Raw genomic sequence first — 23,455 nt, 5'->3', positions numbered from 1 at the left:
GTCTCAAAATGTCCGAGTCTGTGATTGGATGGGCTGACTGTCGATCATAAACGAGTTTTACTGCTGGGCATTGTAGTTTTTGGTCAGAGGAAAGTTTTCTCTCGGTTTACTGCAGTTGATGGATGCCGGCCTTTTTCAGAATCATTCTTACTCAAACTTAGTTTAGTTTAGTTACCTAAACACAACAAATTAAATAAAAACAACTAACATTTAAGAAATTATTTTTAAAATAGTGACAACCCTAAGCAAATTAACACTGACCTAAAAGTATAGGCTGAAGCCTCAGCTTATTACACCTACCCTTATTACACTAACTATTTAGAAAATGTTCATTCAAAGTACACACTAAAATCGTAAGAAATAAACTAAACTAAACAAAAATATATAATGTTGTGTATTTTGATTGAAAATGTATTTTGGTAACATGATTCATGTGTTTTCCAACATAGTTTTTAATTGAATAAATATTCCAAACAATTATTATTCTAATATTAAGCAATAAAACAGTGATCTCCGTCCTAAACTCGAATGTACAGTAGTGTGGACTCTCAGACCCCAATGACTCATTCCCCCAGAAACCCTTGCGCGCTTTACGTAGATGTGCGTCAACTCCCCAGTCCCCCCACCATCACCGTTCTACAGAGGAAGAAAGGGGGAGACGGGCAACCTATACAGAACGCTGTAAGTGTAGTTTATATTCATACCGAATATTAAAATACACATATATATAGCTTAAGTTTGTGCCGGTCTGGCCACGAATAACGTCCAACCTTGCCCCGGCTTTAGTTCATACAAATATGAGCGGCAGCGGGCGGCCCAGGACCAGCTCCTTCGCTGAGCCTCCCGGAGCTCCCGGGTCCGCTGCAGCCGGTGCCGGATCAGCAGCAGCCGGTGGGAGCTCGACAGGAAAGACTGGGGCTTCAACAGCCAGTGGAACCAGCTCGACGAGCTTCGGGAATCTGAAACTGCCTAGTGAGTATTATTTTTTACATTTGTATACTCCAAGAGCAATATACATATTATTACAAAGACCCGGGTTGAGGGTTATTTTTAGATAAATGTGCCGGAGTGTACTTAGTGTCGATCATTGTCGCGAAGCTAACCCTTAGCCAGCAAGCAGTTAGCTCGTTAGCTAACTTAAGCTAGCTGCTAACGTTAGCTGTGTTTTTCATTAACGAACCATTGCGATCAAGGGCTTTTATCGCATAGCTAACATGATCGTTAGCTGCTGATGGCAAGCGTGGAACTAAACCATCCATATTTTGAAGGTAAAACATGTTATTTAAATGTTTTCGGCAACATTACCTAACCCTTATTTTTGCATTGAAACCCAAGAATAGAGTTGGTGTAAGCCGTTGGTCAAATGTATTCGTCATTAATATCAGATGTGGAAGCTAGTTAGCCTGCTAACATTTGTAAAGAGTAGGTTTAAATGATCCAGTCTAACTTTTTAGGCGTCGTCCTCGGCCCAGTCTCATGTTGAACAGAGCTTTTTTGCCAGACTAGGGTAGCGATACCAAACGTCGTGTGATAGCCTGCAGGAGTGGACATTTAAATCAGTGGAAATATACCAAAGAGTTCCAGATTATAATGTATAAGCATATGGCAACCATATCTAACCTAACCTAATGTCACAACTCATCTTGATGCCTACACTGGTGCATAATGAAAGAATCAATGCACAGATTTAAACAGCTGGAACAGTACTTATGTCCATACTAGGCCATCTTTCAGAAAGAAAGTGAGAATTCTAGTTTAGTGTGGTGGAAACAGTTTGGTAAACCTTGTTTTGCCTCTTTGCCTTTTCAACTGGGTTGGCGTCCTTTAAAGATGAAGTTCTACATTGTAGTACATTTCTGTACACCTTAGATGAAGCTATTATTCTCTTAAGTAGCCTGTCTGATGGTTAATATGCTCACCATTTTGAGGCCCCTACTAGAAACCCTGCTCTGCCAACAGCAAAGTCCCTCCAGTTGTTTTACTGATGTGATGACAGGAACATGCAGAATGCTCAGGGGTCATGTAGCAGTGAGCTGAAGATAAGCAGGGTTGGACAGAGGTTTTCCAAAGAACATGCATGGAAAGACTAAAGAAAATGGTGTCACAACTTTTGCGTTTGATATCATGTTTTTGTTTAAATAGGGGGGGAAATGCAGTTATTTGGCCCCTGACAAGTAAACCTGATTTTGATTTAATAATCAATTCTAAGAACAGTTGAAATAACAAAGACAATGAATGAAAGTCAAAGTTGTCTTAAGCTGCTGTGTAGTAAGGCTTAGCTTGTAGGTTAGTACATGCAGTCCATCAGCAGTTCTCCATCAGGTGATTTGCTCTATTCACACAGTTTCCATTTAAAAATGGTTTCCCTTCCTGGAAGATTTAAAGGTCCCTGAGAAATGAGAGACATTCTAGTGAAATATTATCTGTGTCTATTATAATAATAATAATATGCCGGTCAAATAAAGATTGTGGTTGGGGCATTCATATTTATTACCATTTTAATTGGAAATTAATTTGCTTATTGCCTACATTTTATTTCATAGAAATTAAGTCCAGTAAGACCCGTGCATAAACAGGCACATAACATTTAATTATGTTCTGCCGACTTCAAAATGAAATCATTTCCATTCCCTTTCCCTATCAGCCTTTTTATAGATAAAAAACCAAATTGCCTCGAATTATAACTCTTTAAAAGCAAACAAAGAGATTAACTGTAACCCATAACTGACTCATAATGGGTTGGGTGGCTCGCTTTTACAAGCATCGCTGTCATCTCAGCAAGAGGGACTGTGACGGTGCAAACGCATCGCTGGCACTTTCTTGGCCAAAACACATTTTACAGGTTGAAAGAAAATTCAATCAGGTTGATTACCTGATTACCAAAACCCTAATTCACATACATTGCTTTTTATTTTATGCTCTCTTTTTCCTAGTTTTAGTTTTCACTCTCTAAAATCATTTTACTTGATTGCCTGGGCCCAGCAGAAGTTCAATAAAAGTGCTCTTTTAGACTAAATGAACACTAACTGGCAAGCTCTGAAAATATCTCTTCCTTTTTGCCTTTTGGCCAGACTAAAGTGTCTATTTTTGCACCCCAAAACTAAGGCATCTTCTGTAAGAGATGCATCCGAAAACCCCGGGCTCCACATTTGACTGTGCATGGGAAAAACCGAGCTTGAGGCACTTTGCCTGCTCGGACATAGTTAGATATTGTGCAGCAGCAGCAATGTTAATAAGGTCACTTTCTGCAACCTCTGCTCTCAGCGATTGTGCCAATACTGCCAATCACACAAGACAGATGTCACTATTAACCTCTATTTATTGTTGTCAGATGACTTGGCAGCATGTTAAAGTGATTTAATCAATGACTTTGCTGCAGCAGTGAAGGAATAACCTTTCTTCATTAACGGGTAGCGTTAACAAGCAACAATTAAATCAGTCTGAGAACAGAAATAAAAAAATGATGTCAATGGTGTCTTTGACGATATTGACAAACATTTAATGTCATCATTTAAATCAAGAGGTGACAGAGATCAGCTAAGCCTGACCAGAGATACATTATTTTGCAAATCAAAGCTTTTAGGTTGTTAACGATCAATGTAAAGTGACAAATAATCTGTTATTAGCTAGCATATATGCATGAGATTCATCATCTTATATCAATAAACTCTTGCTTAGTTAAGCCACAGTTTTGTGACAGGGAAGCTGGACTAATCCACATTCAATTCAAATTCTCCATCAATGTCATTATCACTATTATATTAAGGTGCCTGAGCAGTCATGTCAATCCCCTGCCTCATTTTACCTCACTTTAAAAATAATCCACGCAGGGTGGTATATAGATTTGATATGTAGGCAAAAGAGAGTACATTATCAGCAATTGATATCTGTCAAGGCCAAGTGCTAATCCGGTTGAGTTGAGGTATTGAAGGGAAAAAGTAGGATCAGTGCATTGCAAGAGCGTCTGTTTGGGGGCTAAATGTGGACGTGAACTGCTTAACTTAAGGTTCCTGATCAACAAATGTAGTTATTTGTATTTAATGTGATCATGTTTGATGTATGGTCAGTTAAAGCATCTTATATTACGGAGGAGGGGAAACCTTTAGGCGTATGGATTAAGGCTCCAATAGCTTTGGAGTGATTTATCCAAGCCACACCCAGAGTAAATCCCTCATCAGGCGAGGTGTCCACTAATGATAAAGTACTTGTTGCAATTTATCATGCAATTGCGGATACTTTCATCAAGTTAAAAGTGTGCCTGGGTTTTACACTTCCAAAGGTGCTCCAAGCTAATTGCTTGTTAGTGTGGGTGTGATTTCGTCACTCTGCTCATCCCATTTCTCTTACTCATCAGGCGTGTGCTGACGTATGAGAAACCAAAGCGATTCACTGACAGCTGGGCAAAGTGCTCATCTTTGCATTCATTATTCAAGGCACTATCATGCCACAGCTGCTCCATATTTAATGTGCTCCCCTCTGACTTAACTTGTTTAAAAAAAGAGTGTGAAAGTGATGCTAAAAGGAGAAACAGAGGAACATTGTTTTGAGGATACAGGAATTTGCAGGAACCACAAAGTGACTGATCTCTAAAGATGAATGTTTCGCGCTTCCCTGAGGGGGGGGGGGGTCGGATGTAGGCCAATCATGTGGATAAGCTATCGGCCGTTAACTAACAACCTTGATACATTTCAGGCTAGAAAATTGCAAAAATACCAAATTATACAGTTGTCTTTTGTCCACATGAGTCAATTGGTTAGCTTATTTTGGTTTTATGATTATATTTTTTTATACAGACAGAAATAGCAGTTGATGAAGCCAAAATACTGTCTTGTTTTTTTGGTCAATTCATGGGAGAGCCCAAAATGCTTCATTGTCTGACTCCATTTTGAGACTCGGAGACCTACTAGAGATCAGGAGGGGTCCTGTTGAGACAGGCGAAGTGAGCAAGCTCAGGAAATAGGAGCACTTCTGGGTGTGCTACTGTCCACATCATTTTTATCACAGGCTCTGACAAGCCTTTTGGCAATGGGCCTCTTCTCTGCTGTTCTTCCCCTTCTAGTGTCATTGCTCCTGGTGCCGATTTGTCAAATCAGTCTTGACCCAACACAGGCGCAACAAACACTGAGCAGCAACTTGACCCTAACGAGAGCTGTCAGATCTTAAACATCTCACTTTGCCTGATTTGCACACGGACAAATACTCTGTCATAAATAATAAGAATATCTCTACCTGTATTTTACCTCCTTAAGAAACACTTACGGCCCGTCCACACGGAGGCGTGCGTTGAAGCTTCAATGCTTCTGCCCATTCACTTTGAATGGGGTGATGCATTGTGGGAGCGAAGCGTAGCTTCAGAAGCGTTGCTCGCTGCAAAAGTTGAGCAATGTTCAACTTTTGAAGCTTCGGCGGAAGCGTCAGCCAATCGAATCATATGCCAGTACAAGCTCTAGCCAATCAAACCGCGTGCTTGTGTGTCCAGGGCGGGAGATTCATGTGATTGGTTGTTGGTCGAGTTTCAGCCCCCCCCGCCGGCAAGCTTCAACGCACGCCGCCGTGTGGACGGGCCGTTATAGCTACGGCTGGGCGATGTGTTGATATTATATTGATACCCTGATACGAGACTAGATAGCGTCTCAGATAATATAATATTGTAATAGCGTAGGTGGTGTCTTTTTACTGGTTTTATAAGTTTAATTACATGAAATTACAATGCTCCCCGGGCGCTGTACAATAGCTGCCCACTGCTCCTAGTACTAGACTCCTGGTACTAGGATGGGTTAAAAGCAGAGAACAAATGTCACTGTGTGCTGTGTGCCGTGTGCTCTGCATGTGTGACCATTAAAGAGGGTTTCATCCCTCCCAATATAAAGTGATGTCATTTTCTGAATTTATGAGATTGTTATAGCTTTTATTTGCTTTTACCCACTTAGTCAATGAATACACATTCCTGATGACCAATGGTCAAAAATCTCATTGTGTAAATATTTGGTGAAAGAAACCCTACAAAGGTATTTGATAAGAAAATATAATCTGCAAATCAACCTATATCAAACATAAGCCTAACCCTATCCTAGTCAACCTATATCTTACTATTTTATAATGTATCCATAAATGTGTAGATATTTAACTGTTGTATGGGTACAGGGTATATGTATATGATTGCAATGGGGACGTTGAGGTGATTGAGAATGCAGAGGTTTTGAGCTGAAACTGTAATTGACGCAGAGACACAGGTTAAACCTGCAATCCCTGCTAGTCACCGCGGCGCCGCCTCTGGCCCTTTCCAAGCCGACCTCGAACCAAGAGTGTATCTGCCGGGCGTCGGCCAATCAGCTCCCAGAGGAGAGCCAGGCCCAGTGAGCGGTGTCTCTGCCCAGCAAGAGGTGTGCTGGATTTATAACACAAGACAAAACGAGAGCACCATAGCGAAACGTTATGTTGCAATAGTCATTTCATTCCGATTCTTTTTTTGGTGATAATCATTAGAAGCCAATACAGTAATTGACAATAAAATGAGATGCATTGCACAACCATAAGTTCTGTCGGGCTGCACCATATGTGTTTCTCCCGTTTATAAAGAGGTTGGAGCTGGTTTCACTCAGTGGGGAGCGGGAAATTGTTGTGTGAAGTATCAGCAGCTCATTACCAGCAGCCAGTGTGTGTCTGGGGAGCCACCAGATTGGTCACAACCATTTAGAGACGTTAAATCTCTCTCTCAGGGAAACTGGATTAATAGCCGAACTGTAGAGGGTCATTTCACTTGACTTCTCACTCGTCTAAACTTCTGTTCATCAAAGAAAATACTGGTCTTTTTATTACAAAAATATCCATACTTTTCACATTATCAGAATCAGAAACGGGTTTATTACCAGGTAGGTTGAGACGTACGAGGAATTTGACTTGGTGTCGTGGTGCATACATAAAAGTAAAACAAACATTTAAAAACACAGATGGAGAACTATTTTACATATGTAACTTGATTGTCATTTTGGCTTTTTCTAACAAGGCGTGTTTTCTGCCCACAGGAGACAGTGGCAAGGTGACGACGGTGGTAGCCACACCTGGCCAGGGCCCCGACCGCCCACAGGAAGTCTCTTATACAGACATAAAGGTTATAGGAAATGGCTCCTTTGGGGTGGTCTACCAGGCTCGCCTCATCGACAGCCAGGAGATGGTGGCCATTAAGAAAGTTCTCCAAGACAAGAGGTTCAAGGTATGTTTAGAGAAGCTTAAACTAACCAGGTCATTACTGTTTGGGGGTGCTTCATGGAGTTTTTGAAAAAGAATGTTGGTAATGATCAATAAAACCAAAGACCAGGGCGGGGAGGGGGTCAACGGGAATACGATTATAAAGTGTAGTACCTCACGTCATATTCTTTCCTATTTCTTGACGATTTCTGTACTTTGTTATCCCTGTATCATCTGTATACTGACCTGTGTTTATTTACATGCCTAATAATTTGATTGTACACTGTATCTCCCACCTAGACTGACCGTTTTATGTATGTGTAATGTTCGTTCTATTCGAAAACTTCAAAAGATCATTACTGTTAAAGTTGCACCTACAAAGAAGTGGTAATGGATTTGTTTAAATACTCTTTTGTTATGGATTAAGAAAACAATGTTACCTGTGCATGTTTGTAATGAGTCCTATCTTTTCTTTCTTCATTACAGAATAGGGAGCTGCAAATTATGAGGAAATTGGACCACTGCAACATTGTGAGGCTACGTTACTTCTTCTACTCCAGTGGAGAGAAGGTGTGTACGCACTGACGTGACGTTTTAATGCAGCATGAATCAGGTTTCTAGACGAAGCACTCTCCCTCCACACCCAGCATGCATCAGTGATGACTCATAGACACGTTTCAGACAAGTTGATCCTGGTCTTATTGTACTTTGAGTTCCACTCTCTTTACTTAACGGTTTACAGGTTCAAGCTCTTTTGATGAATTGTTGGCTTATAATTGTGGTTTTCTTAACCTGTTTAGCCCTGAGCCTGTTTTTCAGGTCTCAGGCTCGAAAATGACATTCCCAGAACAAATGACCATATCTTCCCTTCTAAAAGGGGAAAATTAATAATCTTTTTTCTCAAAGTAATGATAAACCTGTGAGTTGGATGAAGAAAAGTCAGAACACTATAGATGTTTTTTATTTTAAAGAAAATTCAGATTGAACATAGTAAAAAAAACTGTAAATTATAGTGTCCGTCCAAAAATTATTTTTTACTTATAGTGAAAACTACCCTTGGATGATGGTAAGGTAGACTAAAAGCTTTAGGAATCCAAAGTACAACATATAATAAGTACCCTGTATCAAGATTGATGCAAAACAAGTGACATTTGACCTTTTTAGAGAGATTTAGCAAAGAAAACTCCACCTCTGAGGTGATTTGGGTGATTACCGGTTCTCTGGAACCCATTGGTCGATTTTGGTGATCTCTTTCTGACCGTTAGAGCCAATAGAATCGAGGGGAATCTCCCCACTCACTAACATGGTACAAAAAAAAGGTGGGGGCTTCGCGCATGCAGTTTTGCATCAGAGCGAACCTATACTCTAGCTCTGACATCTGGAAACGGAAAAGCAGGTTTATTGCTTATGGATTATCAGAAATCATTTCAAAGGGACACAGACACATTGGATTAACCTATGGATTAACTTCAGCAGCGTTTTTATCGTTTTAATGCCATTGAAGACCAGTTTTGACCAGACAACGACACAGTTAAGCCATGTTAGCGTTTTTAGCTACCTAGCGCCACATGTTTTGATGTCTGTTTTTGTTTATAAAGTCGCGAGTTCGTATCATTGAGTGATAATGTATGTACCCATCGATTCTGTGTCACCTCACGATGTGAAACGATGTGTTGGATGTGCAGCAAAGATAAATAATAAGGTTTTGTGAGTGAATTTCGGTGCAGTAATCTGTTAGCATTTTTCGCTCGTTGCTACTTCAGAGGCTCAGCGTTAGCATTGTGGGTTTTATTTTGAAAAATAAATAAAAATGATCAGTTAGATGAGTTTCTTCCCGTTACATGGATATAAAACATTCATAGTTTTATTAAATGAACATGCCCTCAGACACTGTTTCCTGCAAGATGTTGCGGGAGTGCCCCGGTACCGGGGTCTCTCGGGCTTAACAGGTTAAATGTATCTGCACCTAAGAAAACATGAGCTTTTGATCCATACCCTGTGAACTTAACACTACACAAACTAAATACTTTTGCCTCTTTTTTTTATTGCTTTATACCCCAAATCAGCACTTTTGAAACAGGAAGTGAAATAGAGGGATATGAGGCATGGCTAGAATGGGTGATCTGTTTGGTATTTTGAGCAAAACACTTCATAGACATGTTTTTTATATATCTGAGACCCTATAGGTGCTTTCACACCGCAGTACTTTTCCCACTTTAGTTCCGCTATAGTTCCGAAATGTCGTGTTCACACCAAAAAAATCGAAACTAAAATTAGTTCATGAGAACCTTTTTACCCCCTTTTCCGTCCCTGCTAGAGAGCAAAAGGTTCCTATTTCTGATTGGCTGGGCGGATTGCAAACCACGCCCCGTGAAACTCCCAAAAAGTTTTGTGAAGCTGCCATTTTATTATCCTCGCATTAGCATTATTAGCATTAGCCCAGCGCACAAACGCAGAGATACTAACTTATGGCAACACAAAAGAAAGCATGGGAGCGGTGGAGTGATGAGGAGGTGTCGGCGTTCTGGCGATTTACTCGGAAGGCTTCAGTGGAAGCTGCTGGGAGTCCCAGCAGCTTCCACTGAAGCCAGTCCCCAACTCCGGGGACTTCCGGCCGGGGACTTCGGGTGGCAGTATACACCGTGAAGTGGTTTGCAGCCTGCCAGTAAACCCAAAGCAGCAGCAGCAGCAGCAGAAGAAGAAGAAGTGACGTCAGCGGCTTCATTTGCCTAATCCTCCCCCAGGGACTTATTCCGGTGTGAACGCGATCTGTACTTAGTTCATGAGAACTAAAGAGTTCTCATGAACTAAGTTCTGATGAACCTTTGTGGGAAAAGTACTGCGGTGTGAAAGCGCCTTATGCTATTGCCTAAAAATAGCATGATTGGTGACCTTTAAGAAAATAAGTCCAAAGTATGAGATACATATTTCATTATGTCCTTTTAAAAGCAGTCTGATAACTAATAGTATTTATTTGTTGCCTAATTACTCCCCCCCATGTACCACACAACACATTTTATTAAATTGGTTTTATACATCCCTTTTTTCTTTCCACCTATAATTAAACAACCTTTGTCCTTTCCCCCCCTCCTTTTCAGAAAGATGAGGTGTATTTGAATCTGGTGCTGGACTTCGTTCCCGAGACCGTGTACAGGGTGGCTCGGCACTTCAACAAGGCAAAGACCACCATCCCCATCATCTATGTTAAGGTCAGTACACACAAAACATATTCACACACACACACACACACACACACACACACACACACACACACACACACTGCTTGGTGTGCACAAAGGCACGTCTTCCACCATGCCACTATAAGCATTAAAAGGTTAATTCAAGTCAGTTATTCAGGGTTTAAATACTTACATTCTCACAAGGGAACACAAGCTGTTCTAATCATAGGGGCAAATAAACTGTCTGGTCATTCTGACTACAGTCAAAGTCATCATAAGAAGTCCACAAAGCTTGCAGAGGTCTTAACCCCTGTCTGTTTATCTATCCAAAAGTAACAGGAATGAATGGATATCACTGGTTTTGTGTGGGATTAATACATCTGAAATGCCCTTTAGCTGTAATTTAACATAGTGCATTCACTCGTTTTTGGGAACCCCTGACACCCAGACTGCCAAACAAGACAGATACAGTACTTCTGCTTAAAAGCCTTTTGCTTTAAAAGTTGGAGAATGTATCGTCTTTGGCAGAAGATCTGTGTGCTTACTGCTTTACGTCTTTCTAAAATAGAGACCTTATGTCACACTCTGCGACATCACATGGAATATATGATACTTACATCCTAATGTTTGGATTTGAGCTTCATCCGTTACTTAAGGTCGTATTTAAGGAAACTACATTTCTTCAGTAATTGCCTGAGGATGTAACAAGCAATCGAGTATGTTCCTGTTGCCTCAGCTCACTGTTTAAGGATTATAGAAGCAGAAAGGGAAAGGTGGTCCCAAGGGAATTCATCTGTTTGCAATACACTTGGCTCCCTGTCTAAAAGGGTGCTCATTTCGGAGAGAGTGTTTGTGTGTTTACTGTGTCTGCAGCAGCAGAGGACATTATAGCTGTCTCATGGCCCATTTCCCCTCCTCAGCCTGCTGCTCCCCCACGGCTCGGAGATGCATGCTGATCTCTCCCTCACACACACACTTTCTCTCTGCGCTGTCATCCCTCCATCCTCCAGCTCCACACTTCTATCTCAACGTGCCATCTCTTCCCGTCCCCTGGGACTCAATGTTTTCACCGTGTCTCTCATTGTTTCCCCTCTTCCTCACCCCTGTCCTCCTCTTCGACCTTTTTAAACAGCGTCCTTCACTCATCATTTTCTCTGCAATCATCTTTTAATCTGTGTCACTGCATCATGTGGGTAATAATGGCGAGATAATGGTGATGGCGGTGATTTGTCATATTAAGATGCTTTCTGTCGGCATACCACAGGCACATTTAATAGCTGCCGACTTATTAGTGAGAGCCATTTTTACACAAGGACATCACCATTGACCTAGGATGTTTAGACAAATGTCAAATAGGGGTTAGTCGTACATCTTCTGGGGGGGTTTTTGCCCCCCTAATGTTATTTTGTTGTAAAAAATCATGCCACTGCGGGCTGCAGCAGACGTCACACAGCTGCTTCTTTCAACACTGCATCCAGAAAACAAAATTAGGGCACAAATTGATGTGACTGGTGTGTGATGAGAAACCTTACAGACACACACAGATGCTCCTGCCTCTGCCAAAAAAAAATACAAACTTGTATTATAGAGCCAGATGGTGTGTAAGATTTTTAATTTGTAATGCAGTTTCCCAACTAAAGTCAGCTAAGCTTCAGCTCAGTAGTTCCAAAAGTTCAAACATGTTATCTTGGTCCTCATCAAAGTGTATTTAGTGATTTATTTTCACAAGAAATTAGCAAAGTTTAAGCATAAGTCTGAACAACTCAAAGCAATACTTCTTACTTCAACTACTTCCTGCTTTCTGTGCCATTTATAATGCTATTTCAGGAACCACTGCCTTCGCTCGGGTCAGCTAAGGTCACACGAGACTTCCAGTCCAAAGGGAAATGACATTAAAGTATCTGAATGTATACAAGGCAATTAATTAAGTGGGTATTGGTAGATCCTGAAAACTCTTTAAAATTCAACAGGAAAGTCTTGCTTGTTAGTTGTTGAAGTCTAAGATATTGTCTCTTGCATGTTGTAGGCAGTCATTTGAGTATTTTTGCATCCAATTGCAGGCTTTAAGGAGCTGTTATATATCTATAAACCTTTGAGTTTGTTACACTATGTGCTCGTAGGAGCGTATATAATTTTATGGAGAAGAGGACATGGGAAGCTCATTGTTCTCAATGGAATTAATTACATTTCAATTGGTTAAGCAATCCATTTTCTGCCAATTATCGGTCCAGATTGCATTAATGAATGAATTAAATATTCAACACATTTATTAGAACATGTTATACAGTGCGTGGAAGTAATAGAACATTTGTAGTAAATTGTCAACGGGGGGGTGGGAGGGGTTCTAGTGATTTGTCCGACCGGCCCACTTCGGTACTGGCCCATCCCAAACGTCCCGATGGCCAGTCCGCCACTGATTCTTGCCAAAGTATTACAATTCTATCAACTAGTCAGAAAACTTGAATTTGTTTTAAAGGTAAATTGGTTTATTGTGCTTTTTGTCAATTTTTCAGCTGTTATGCATTTAGGAGACAAAGAAAAATTGGGAAATATTTACACAACATTATCATTGGTGTATTATCAACATGGAATACATTTGTATTTATTTTAATATCGGTAATTATCAATTATCCCAACACCACTCATTCAAGCTTCCTACAAGCTTTCCAACACACTTCAATACTTTGACCAGTATTATAGAAACAAGAGGTATTACATTGCATCCAGTGTGGTATTAAAAATGTTTAAATAAGGCGTGAATGTACCTTGTTGAACTCTGATAGGGATCTGGAGCCTCCCTGTGAGTCATGAGTCACCTGACTTCACATGCAAACAAGGGGAACACCTGACAGCTCTTTTTTGCTTTTTATTCCTGGTTTATCTGTATGTTTCTGTCTGAGTTGATGCTAACCCTCTCCCCCCCCCTCAGGTGTACATGTACCAGCTGTTCCGCAGTCTGGCTTATATCCATTCCCAGGGCGTGTGTCACAGAGACATCAAACCCCAGAACCTGCTGGTGGACCCGGAGACGGCCATCCTCAAACTCTGTGATTTTGGCAGGTCAGTACCAGACTCTGCCTCTGGACATCAAGTCTGTCTCCCATCATCCTGTGCATTGTTGTGACAGTCTGTGTCTCTGTGTGTCTGTGTTTACTTAGCTGTCTGTTGGTGTAGCCATCTTATTTTATTTTTTTATTGAAGACACATAGAAAATACATTTCAAGGTTCAAGGCTTTTATTAGTCATACGTACATAGCTATAGTGTAGTTATGACGATGACAATCTTAGGTCCCAGGCTCCAACATTGATAGGTTAGATTGAACAGTTCAAAGCTACTAGTGTTCAGCTTAGTCTCTACTATTGAACATCAATTGACAAACCATACATAGAAGATCTTCACTTGAAGGCGTACAATATTCAAACCACAATTATAACCAAAACAGACCATGTAGCCAAAATGTAAGAGGGTTGTACAGACTAACAGGACAAAACAAAAATAAATAAACAAACAATACAAAGACAAAACAATTATATATAATAAAGAGGAAAGGGGGGGGTTTACCTTCTACTCACTGCTGAACATAGTAACTAACTTGGCACTAACCGGCAAATATATATATAAGCAAACTAATTAACCAACTGTCTAAATACTAGCTTATTTACTAGGCTACTAAACCAATTGTCTAAGAGATTAGCTACAAACTTTCTAACTAGCTATTTTGCTACTCGTCTAGCAACAGTCTAACATACTAGCTAACCTAACATAACTACAAACCAAATGACATAAGGTATTAGCTTAGCTATAAGCTTCTAACAGATATTAGCTAACCAGCTACTAACTCACTGACTAACGCAATAGCTAACTTAACATTACTTCTGACCAACTTCCTGACATTTTAGCTAACTTGCTACAATTAACTGTCCATCATACCGGCTAACCTAAAATTGCTTCTGACTAACTGCCCAATATATTAGCTAACCTAAAATTGCTTCTGACTAACTGCCCAATATATTAGCTAACCTAAAATTGCTTCTGACTAACTGCCCAATATATTAGCTAACCTAACTAACTTTCTAACATATCTAACTGTCTAATGAATTTCTAACCTAACATTACTACAAACCAACTGCCTCACATTGGTTACTAGCTAAATTACTACTAACCCACTGTCTAATATAAGAGCCAACTTTAAAATATTGCTAACCAACTGCCTAACATACCTTAACTTAACTACTAAGACACTGCGTAATATAGACAACTAGCTAACTTGCTATTGACAACTGTCTAACAGAGTATCTAACTCAACATTACTACTAACAGATCTGCCTTACAAGCTTTTAGCTAACTTGATACTAAACAACTACCTAACACAGTGTCCATTAATCAGTAGACACAAATAAGAGGGAATTGAAGAAGGGTTTGTGTAGCCATCTTTTTCTGAATCTCTGTCATAAGTCCTTGTCACCTCTCTGTCTTCGTTTGACATGCTGTGGTTTTGTGAAAACAAATTAAGGAAATGAAGGTTCAGGTCGGGGTGTCATGGTCATATCCGACTAGATATCATCTCTTATTTTGAACACCGTGATATTCTAGCTGTTTCTTTTCCTGGTTCTAAAAGCTGCATTACAGTAAAAGGATATCATTTTCTGAATTGACCAGCCTTGTAGCTTTTACGTACATTTCCATTTCATTTAGCTGATGCTTTTATCCAAAGCGACTTACAATAAGTGCATTCAACCATGACCACGATACAAGCTCAAAGCAGCAAGAGTCCTGCAAGTACATTATCTTTAAATAAGCCAAACTGCTGCAAGTGCTAATGCATTGGCTTCAAACAAGCATGCTAGTTTAAGGTACATGTTCTCTCTCTCGCTCGTTCTCTCTCTCACTCTCTCGCTCGTTCTCTCTCTCACTCTCTCGCTCTCTCTCTCTCTCTCTCTCTCTCTCTCTCTCTCTCTCTCTCCAATCCGTGGAGCCGTTACGTTAAGCCCCCGCTGATTGGTCCAAATTGACCAATCCACGGACTTCCTCACACACAGGCAGCTCTGCTGATTTCTCCTCCCTGGCTGCAGGCTGATAACAGACAGTTGGGATCGCGGCTAAATTCTCTCTGCAGACCCATTCTCACAGCGTTTATCAACCTTTTTCTTACTCAATATCAAGCCACACTTATTGTTTTTACTTCGGCTGTGACTTTGCGTGTGCTCAGGATGAGTTTGGCTGTGTTTGGCTGTGTATCGCTAAACAAGGAAACCACACCTCCACGGAGCTCAGCGCGATTCACAACGTCCCGACCAATCAGAGCACACTGTGCTCACAGGGAGGGTGGGGGCTGGAGCTATTGGAGCTACAACGAGCCGTTAAAGGCAGAGAGTGAAATTCAGTGAATACACGTAGTTTACAGAGATGCTGTATGAGAAACCAATGTGAGTTTGGAAAAATGCACAGTATAAATCTATTCTAGTAGACCTCAACAATGGAATTATGATCAGTGGAAATGGCCATGACACCTCTCCTTTAATAAAAATCTGCTTTAGTTTTAAGTTACTTTACTATATATGAGATTGAAGTGTGTATATATATATATATATACAAACCTTGTAAAGACGGTGTATACGAGAACAGCGTTGTCCATTAGTCAATTAGCCAATTATATCAAAATTCGTTAGCATCTACAAACAAACTGATTTTTAGTTTTTGTTAATATTGAGTACTTGTGTTTTACTTCAGTAACATTTCCAATGCAGCACTTAATTGTTTGTACAGACGGAGAGATCGAAATACCGTTTCCCACAATCCTGAATACAAAAATACAAATATGTATAAAACATGTGTATCCTATATACAATCAACAGACACATTTATACATATGAAACATTAAGATGAAAACACAACAATCAATATATACAAAATAACAGTCACTTCAATATCTTTGGAAATGTACATTAGTGCAAGATTGTCCATAGCAGCGTAAAAAAGTAATAAACTAATACACCAATGCACAACTTTTACAGTGTTGTATTAGTACTTTTACTTATTAAAAATATCTTAATACTTCTTCCACCACTAACTATATATATATCTCTTATCTCTTGTAGTGCGAAGCAGCTAGTGCGGGGGGAGCCGAATGTTTCCTATATCTGCTCGCGGTACTATCGCGCCCCGGAGCTCATCTTTGGAGCCACCGACTACACGTCCAACATCGACATCTGGTCGGCCGGCTGCGTGCTGGCCGAGCTGCTGCTGGGCCAGCCCATCTTCCCCGGGGACAGCGGGGTGGACCAGCTCGTAGAGATCATTAAGGTAAAGAGAGGAAGACTACAGACACTGGCACAACGCCGACTGATGCACGGGGCAAGATGAAAGGAGACATGGAGGAAAGTTTGGAATCCAAACTACTATCAGTGTTGGCTTTGGGTGTCAGGAAACGGCTGGAAATGTGGTTGAAAACAGGCTATACTTAGCTATTCAACCTGGTAGATTACTAATTTTCATTTGGTTAACAATCCATTTTAGTTTTGCTTATCCTTGTCCAGATTGCATTTATTAATTATACATTTTCTTTGGTCTTATGTACTGCTTAGAAGTACCTGAGGAGATGTCACCTAATAGTTGCCAAAATAAACAACTTCTATCAATACTATAGAAAATGTGAAAAATATATTAACACAGTGAAATGTTTACTTAGTTTTTTGTGGGTTTGTTTATTTGAATTTATTCTAAATTGGAGCGCTGCGTAATCAAAATCCAACCCGACTAAATAAAGTATTTTGTGATTCTGATAGTAAAACATTCATTGATACCTCCCCAGTCAATGCATGTGTACTTATATTTCAACACAGATAGTATTCAATAAAGAACAGTAGCCCTGGAAAGATAATGCAAGCTTTACACTTAATATAACAAAGGATACATTTTGTTACGCTCCACATTTAAAACCCCTTCTCCACATTTTGAAGGACACGCCAATGATTGTAATTCATATTAATATTTTCCTTCGTGTGCTTCAGGTCCTTGGGACACCAACGAGGGAGCAGATCCGGGAGATGAACCCGAACTACACAGAGTTCAAATTCCCTCAGATCAAAGCACACCCCTGGACAAAGGTACGTCCCGGCTGCAGCAGAATATTAATGGATAGCCGTTATCCAAACATCAGCTTGAAGTTGTTTTTGCTCTTTATGGAAAAATAAACGTATGTAGGAACCATACAAAAACAGGAACATGTTTATATCTACATACGAGTAAACTGATGCTGCTCCCCAGTATGATTTATTTGCAGTGTTGAACAGAGAAATTGACTGACTGTAAATAAAGCAAGTTTTTTGCCTAATAGTAACAATCAATAGTACTTTAGTGTGTGTGTGTGTGTGTGTGTGTGTGTGTGTGTGTGTGTGTGTGTGTGTGTGTGTGTGTGTGTGTGTGTGTGTGTGTGTGTGTGTGTGTGTGTGTGTGTGTGTGTGTGTGTGTGTGTGTGTGTGTGTGTGTGTGTGTGTGTGTGTGTGTGTGTGTGTGTGTGGTGTGTGTGTGTGTGTGTGTGTGTGTGTGTGTGTGTGTGTGTGTGTGTGTGTGTGTGTGTGTGTGTGTGTGTGTGTGTGTGTGTGTGTGTGTGTGTGTGTGTGTGTGTGTGTGTGTGTGTGTGTGTGTGTGTGTGTGTGTGTGTGTGTGTGTGTGTGTGTGTGTGTGTGTGTGTGTGTGTGTGTGTGTGTACTAGCAAGCCACATGAATGTCTGGGAGCAAATACATTTTATATGCGACACAAATATGACCAGGATCCGTAGAATTTTCTGAATATTGGGTTAGGGTTAGAATTTTCAAAAGGGGGGATTGTTTAGCATGAAACACTTTCTGAAAAGAAACTATTTCTGCTAAAAAGTGAGCAATGATTGAGTCAGAGCTAAACATTTCAGATGTGTGTATCTCACACTGCACTGTCACTTAAATGCATGTACCTTTGTTATTCATGTTTTATAGAGTGCCACAGTGATGCGTCCTAAAACCCGGAAGTAAACTCCTTCCGGTTCCTTCGGCAAAAAAGCAATGCAATTTCTCCATAGGATTTTGGAAAATAGCTGGAAATAAGGTCTGTGGTTGAAACGCATTTAAGAGACGGATCACGCTTTGTTCAGTCGGATAATATCCACATGTCTACCCATCTTTTATAATTTTCTAATCATAAATCTAATCGCCAGAAGCAAAATGCTAACGTTATGCTATAAACGAACTACAGCAGGGTCGCTGCTTCAACGTCACGCCAACTTAAGATCCATATTCAAACATACAGATTCTAAATGGCGCAAGTTGAAGTGTTTGTTTGAACAGTTTGCAGGAGGCAGGTACTTGCTTTCAAGCAGAACAGGGCTAACAAACTTAGAGGAGTGTTTACGTGTTCGGCGTAATGACGTACAACGGCCTGGACAACTTCTGTAGTCCTATTCAGCCACTTGGTAACAACCATCGTTTCTCAGACACGTCAACTCTTCAAAAATCACCAGTGGGGTCACTGCTGATGGATTTAATGTCGTAGAACAAAACGTGATCCGTCTCTTAAATGTGTTTCAACCACAGACCTTATTTCCAGCTATTTTCCAAAATCCTATGGAGAGATCCCATTGGCTCTGAGACGAGGGAACAGGAAGTGGTGAAAATGCTAACTTACCTCCGGGTTTTAGGACGCGACACTGTGGCACTCTATTATCTTTGCTTTTAAATGAGTGTTTTTAAATGCCATTTTATAACCTGTTTCTTAATGTCTTTCATGTTTGTAAAGCACTTTGAATTGCCTTGTGTTGAAAGGTGCCTTATAAATAAACTTGCCTTGCCTTGAATCTAAATAACCCTGTGTCTCTCTGACTCTCTCTCCCCTGTCAGGTGTTTAAGCCTCGCACGCCCCCCGAGGCCATCGCTCTGTGCTCCCGGCTGCTGGAGTACACGCCGGTGACCCGGCTGTCTCCGCTGGAGGCGTGTTCGCACGCCTTCTTCGATGAGCTCCGTCAGCCCAACACCCGCCTGCCCAGCGGGCGAGAACTGCCGCTCCTCTTCAACTTCAGTCCCGTCGGTCAGTTCTCCTCCTCTCCTCTCATCTCATCTCCTCTCCTCTCTCCTCCTCTCCTCTCTCCCCCCCCCCCTCCCACGTCACTCTGCTTCTGTTTCAGCTCCTCTGAGTGTCTTGGATTTTGTCCTAAAGGGCTGCACAATTAATTGGAATCTAATTCAAATTGCAGTAACGACTAGTGCACTATTCAAATCGCAATAATAATAAAACTGTACGCTAACAGTGCAGTAAAAAGAGCAATTCATTAACTTCAGGAAACATAGATGGTCACATCATGAATCTAAATAACAGTTAAATTAAAATAATATTTGTTAAAGGGTAAATGAGTTCAACTTGAGTAAATGATCAGTGATTTGCAGCGATGTTCGGCTTACCTAACAGACATTTGTTTGGTTACGATCTGTCCTTAAAACAAATCACACAATGATCGTTTTAATATAGTCTCCCTCGCCGATGCACTATCAGTCAAAGTAGTCGCAATTTGTCGTTTCTTTCCCAAATCATGCAGCCCTGTTGTCCTCTAAAGACCTTCACTCAATCTAAAGACCTTCACTCAGTGTCTCACTGCACCCAAAGTGTTTTCTGTGTCATTAAAGCTGCCTCTCTCTCTCTCTCCTCAGAGCTGTCTATCCAGCCCCAGCTGAACTCCACACTCATTCCTCCTCACGCTCGTGCACAGACATCGCCTGCCTCACATGGTATGTATCTCAATTCAATATTACACTCTTAGGTGTTGTCTTTTTCAGTGACAGATCCATCTATACAGTATATTGTCCATTAAGCACATTGATACTGCAAAATAATTATAAGTAGGGCTGGGTGATAAGACATTTTGGATATTGTAATATCCAATGTGTCTTTTCTTTCTGTTATTTAAAGTTGGACTGCATTTCAGTTAAATAATGTGATTTTATTGGTATAAACAGTCATATAGAAATGGACTATGAAAACACTAGAGACAGTTATTGAAACTTATATGATCAAATATGAGTTATACATATTGTGATATGTAATTGTCTCCCAGCCCCAATTACAAGTAACCCTTTGTTCAATTTGAAAACTATAGTAACTAGTGTGAGAATCAAAATATTTGCCCACATTCATGGACTATATAATCCTCCGGGAAAAACTGCTTAACCGCCGTCTGAAACTTCAGCCCATTTGTAAACCAGACAGAGTAGGCTTTGCTACTTTAATGAAGATAACCTGGAATACTTTTATTTTGATTTGTAGACGTATATAATGTCATGATAGGCAGTAAAGTATCCTATATGAATGGTGTGTTGTTATCTCTCTGTTTCTGACCCTGCTGTCCCTCTCTCCCCCTGCAGAGGGCGGTGTGTCAGACAGTACCGCCCAGCCCAGCTCAGCACCCGGATCCATCAACAACAGCACCTGAGCACCACCCCTCTGCCATCCTTTTATTTTCGTCTTCCCTCCCCATCTTCCCTTTTCTCTCCTCTGCTCTTCTTCCCCTCAACCTTCCTCCTGGCTCCAAAACCCCCCCCCCCTTTAAAAATAGAAATAACTTCACACACACACACTCAGCAGTGCTATTGTCCCTGAATCTTTAACCATTTCCAATAGAAAGCAATCTCTGTGGCTGCTAGCTTCTGGAAGGTGTGGGGTTGTTTTAAGGATATGTGGGGAGCCAAGCGTGGGTTTAAAATAAGCTGCAGTTCATCTGGCCTGTTAGAATAAGTCAACTCGACATTGGTTGGGATGATTGGGATAAAAAGGAGGGGGGGTTGTACATGTTATGTGGATTTTCTCTGTATTATAACTGACTTTTATCCCTTTTTATGTTCATTTTTATTTGCATTGGTGTATTTTATGTGGCCGTGGTGCCATTAAATGGGGTCCTGATTGGCTTTTGAGTTGAAAGGCCGTGTGAGAGGCCTGACTAATAATGACAATCATCTTTAGTGGCACGCATGTAGTGTACACACTTGATTATAAGACCCACTGTGTAGACTGGAGGCTTTTAGGCCTCTTTCTACCTTCAAGTATTGTCAGTTCATCCAGCGGCACGGTGGCCACGTGAAGACTTTTTTTTTTAATCTTCAACTTTGACCCCAGAACATATTGGCTGATTTTAGAGTTGGTTTTACATTTTATTAAAAAAGGAAATGCACCACAGCCTGTCTTTTTAAAAAGCTCCTCGACTGCCTTTTATGTGAATGAGAGGGAGCAGAGTGCACAGTTTCTTCCCGATAAGCTCATGTTTTCATCGATTAAGCTACAAGCTTCTCTTATTGCACATCTCCAAAAGGGAGTAGAGGGGAAGCAAAGGGGTGAGTTATGTTTGTCCAGCTGTTATCATAACGCCACACAGGTTGTTGATGTGGGGCTCCAGTTACATCTAATACAGAAGTGTCATAAACACCACTTCGTTAATTATGTCACTTTGTGGTTTCTTATGGGCTTGATTATGTTGATCAGGCACCTTCACCGCTCGTCATCGTCATTTCACACAGTTGTTTCGTGCAGGCGGAGGACTGAATTTAGTTTGGTTTGTGAGAGCGACTGGCTGAAAACCCTCTTCCCAAACAGTGCAACGCTTCCATCATGTTCTTAGTGTCCCTCTGTGGAGTTAGTCGGAACTGATGGTGAATGATTTGCGCAGCCTACCGTCGGCAGTTGTCTTTCAGACGTGCATGTTCAGCCCACACTATATTGCTTCCACTAATCTCAGTAATAATCCGACCAGCTCAAACCCTGAAACCCGGCGTCTTTTTGGAGCCTCCCCTTCCTCCTCCTCCTCCTCCCTCTTTCCTCCTCCTTTTTTCACTGCTAAACTGTAAATATCAAGTACCTTTTATTTTATTTTGTTATTTTTATTGTTATTATATTGTTGTTCTTGTAATTTTTTTTCTCTAGTAGACCGGCGCAGCAGCGTCCGGACTGTTTATCCTCAGTCGCAGTCTGTAAATACGATTTCATTTCAGTCCCTGGTTCAGGAGGGGAAATACAGAACAAAATGTTTCATTTTTACTCTCTCTCCCTCCATTTCTCGATTCACCACTTTCCCCTTTCCCCCTATAAATGTTGTCATAACTGTTTTATTTATTGTATTGTGTTGTTTTTTTTGGGCGGGGGTGGGGGACTCGTTTCCACTGCGGTGGTACAATTGAGGTTCTTTTTTTTTTTTATTCCAAATTTGAGTCCAACTATGTCACATGCAAAACGATTTCACATCCAAGATACTGTACAGAGATCCGGACGTTGGTGTGTGTGCTTTCCAATCAGTGCTGTCGTGTGTATGCTCATAAGAGCCAACACGTGGAACTCCAGTTTTTTCATTTAACTTCAATGTGAAGGGAATGTTACAAGCCTCTGGATCTACAGGGTCGTGGTGTTGAGGGAGCACGGATAACCCTGTGTGAGTGTGAGTGTGTGTGTGTGTGTGTGTGTGTGTGTGTGTGTGCGCATGTGAGTGAGTGTGTGTGTGTGTCTGGAGGAAAGGGGAAATAATGAATCTGTCCATTGACATGTATCATCTCCTGTGTCCGACCGTCTCCTGTTTCGCTTACTGTGTTTAGTATGAGTGTACAGGTGTTAGGATGTGTGTATGCTTCACAGATACTTTGTGAGTTTCTGCAGGGAATGTAAGTGTGTGTGTGTGTGTGCGCTGGCAGACCATTGACATTATTCTCAGTACTCCTGACTTTTTTTCCTAAAAATGAAGAGCTCATTAAATGTGCTATTTTAATGTTTTTTTTTCTTCCATCTTCTGATCTGTCACACTTTGTTTTTAATTTGCTGTGGCCCTGCTCTTTTATCTCTCGTCTGAGGGTAAATGTCAAAGTTGGTAAACAGAACGGTTGGAAAAAGGAGATGATGAAGAGAGAGGGATGGAGGGAGAGAGACAGTTTTTGTTTGTTGGTATAAATAATTAAACTCATTAATAAAGTGATGAAACGGTTCCTGTCTCACATTCGTTATTCAATTATATTTAAAAAAAAAAACTGTTAACACGAACATGGAGGAAACAAGGCCCTCTAAAATATATAGTCAAATCATGCCATAGCA

The 23,455-nt window shown here is 40.8% G+C and overlaps 1 protein-coding gene across 1 annotated transcript; it reads left to right on the top strand.

Annotated features, from left to right (window-relative positions):
* Window positions 1–570: 570 nt before the first annotated feature.
* gsk3ab (glycogen synthase kinase 3 alpha b) lies at window positions 571–23,348 on the top strand. Its single transcript, XM_034123928.1, has 11 exons — window positions 571–681; window positions 787–972; window positions 7,026–7,213; window positions 7,675–7,758; window positions 10,287–10,397; window positions 13,297–13,427; window positions 16,467–16,671; window positions 17,379–17,474; window positions 19,240–19,426; window positions 20,044–20,121; window positions 20,755–23,348. Exons 2-11 carry the CDS (start codon window positions 798–800, stop codon window positions 20,820–20,822), a joined length of 1,323 nt encoding a protein of 440 aa, XP_033979819.1. The 5' UTR covers window positions 571–681; window positions 787–797; the 3' UTR covers window positions 20,823–23,348.
* Window positions 23,349–23,455: the final 107 nt, after the last annotated feature.

The sequence above is a fragment of the Trematomus bernacchii genome, unplaced genomic scaffold, assembly GCF_902827165.1.
Source record: "Trematomus bernacchii unplaced genomic scaffold, fTreBer1.1, whole genome shotgun sequence".
NCBI lineage: Eukaryota > Metazoa > Chordata > Actinopteri > Perciformes > Nototheniidae > Trematomus > Trematomus bernacchii.
The sequence above is the reverse complement of the archived record's forward strand: the minus strand, read 5'-3'. Positions and strand labels throughout refer to the sequence as shown.

Excerpts from the sequence above, each read along its gene's own strand:
- gsk3ab (XM_034123928.1), top strand. The coding sequence starts at position 798 with ATGAGCGGCAGCGGGCGGCCCAGGACCAGCTCCTTCGCTGAGCCTCCC. Across the intron at positions 973-7,025 it reads CGGGAATCTGAAACTGCCTA|GAGACAGTGGCAAGGTGACG; the intron begins GTGAGTATTATT and ends TTCTGCCCACAG. Across the intron at positions 16,672-17,378 it reads AGCTCGTAGAGATCATTAAG|GTCCTTGGGACACCAACGAG; the intron begins GTAAAGAGAGGA and ends CGTGTGCTTCAG.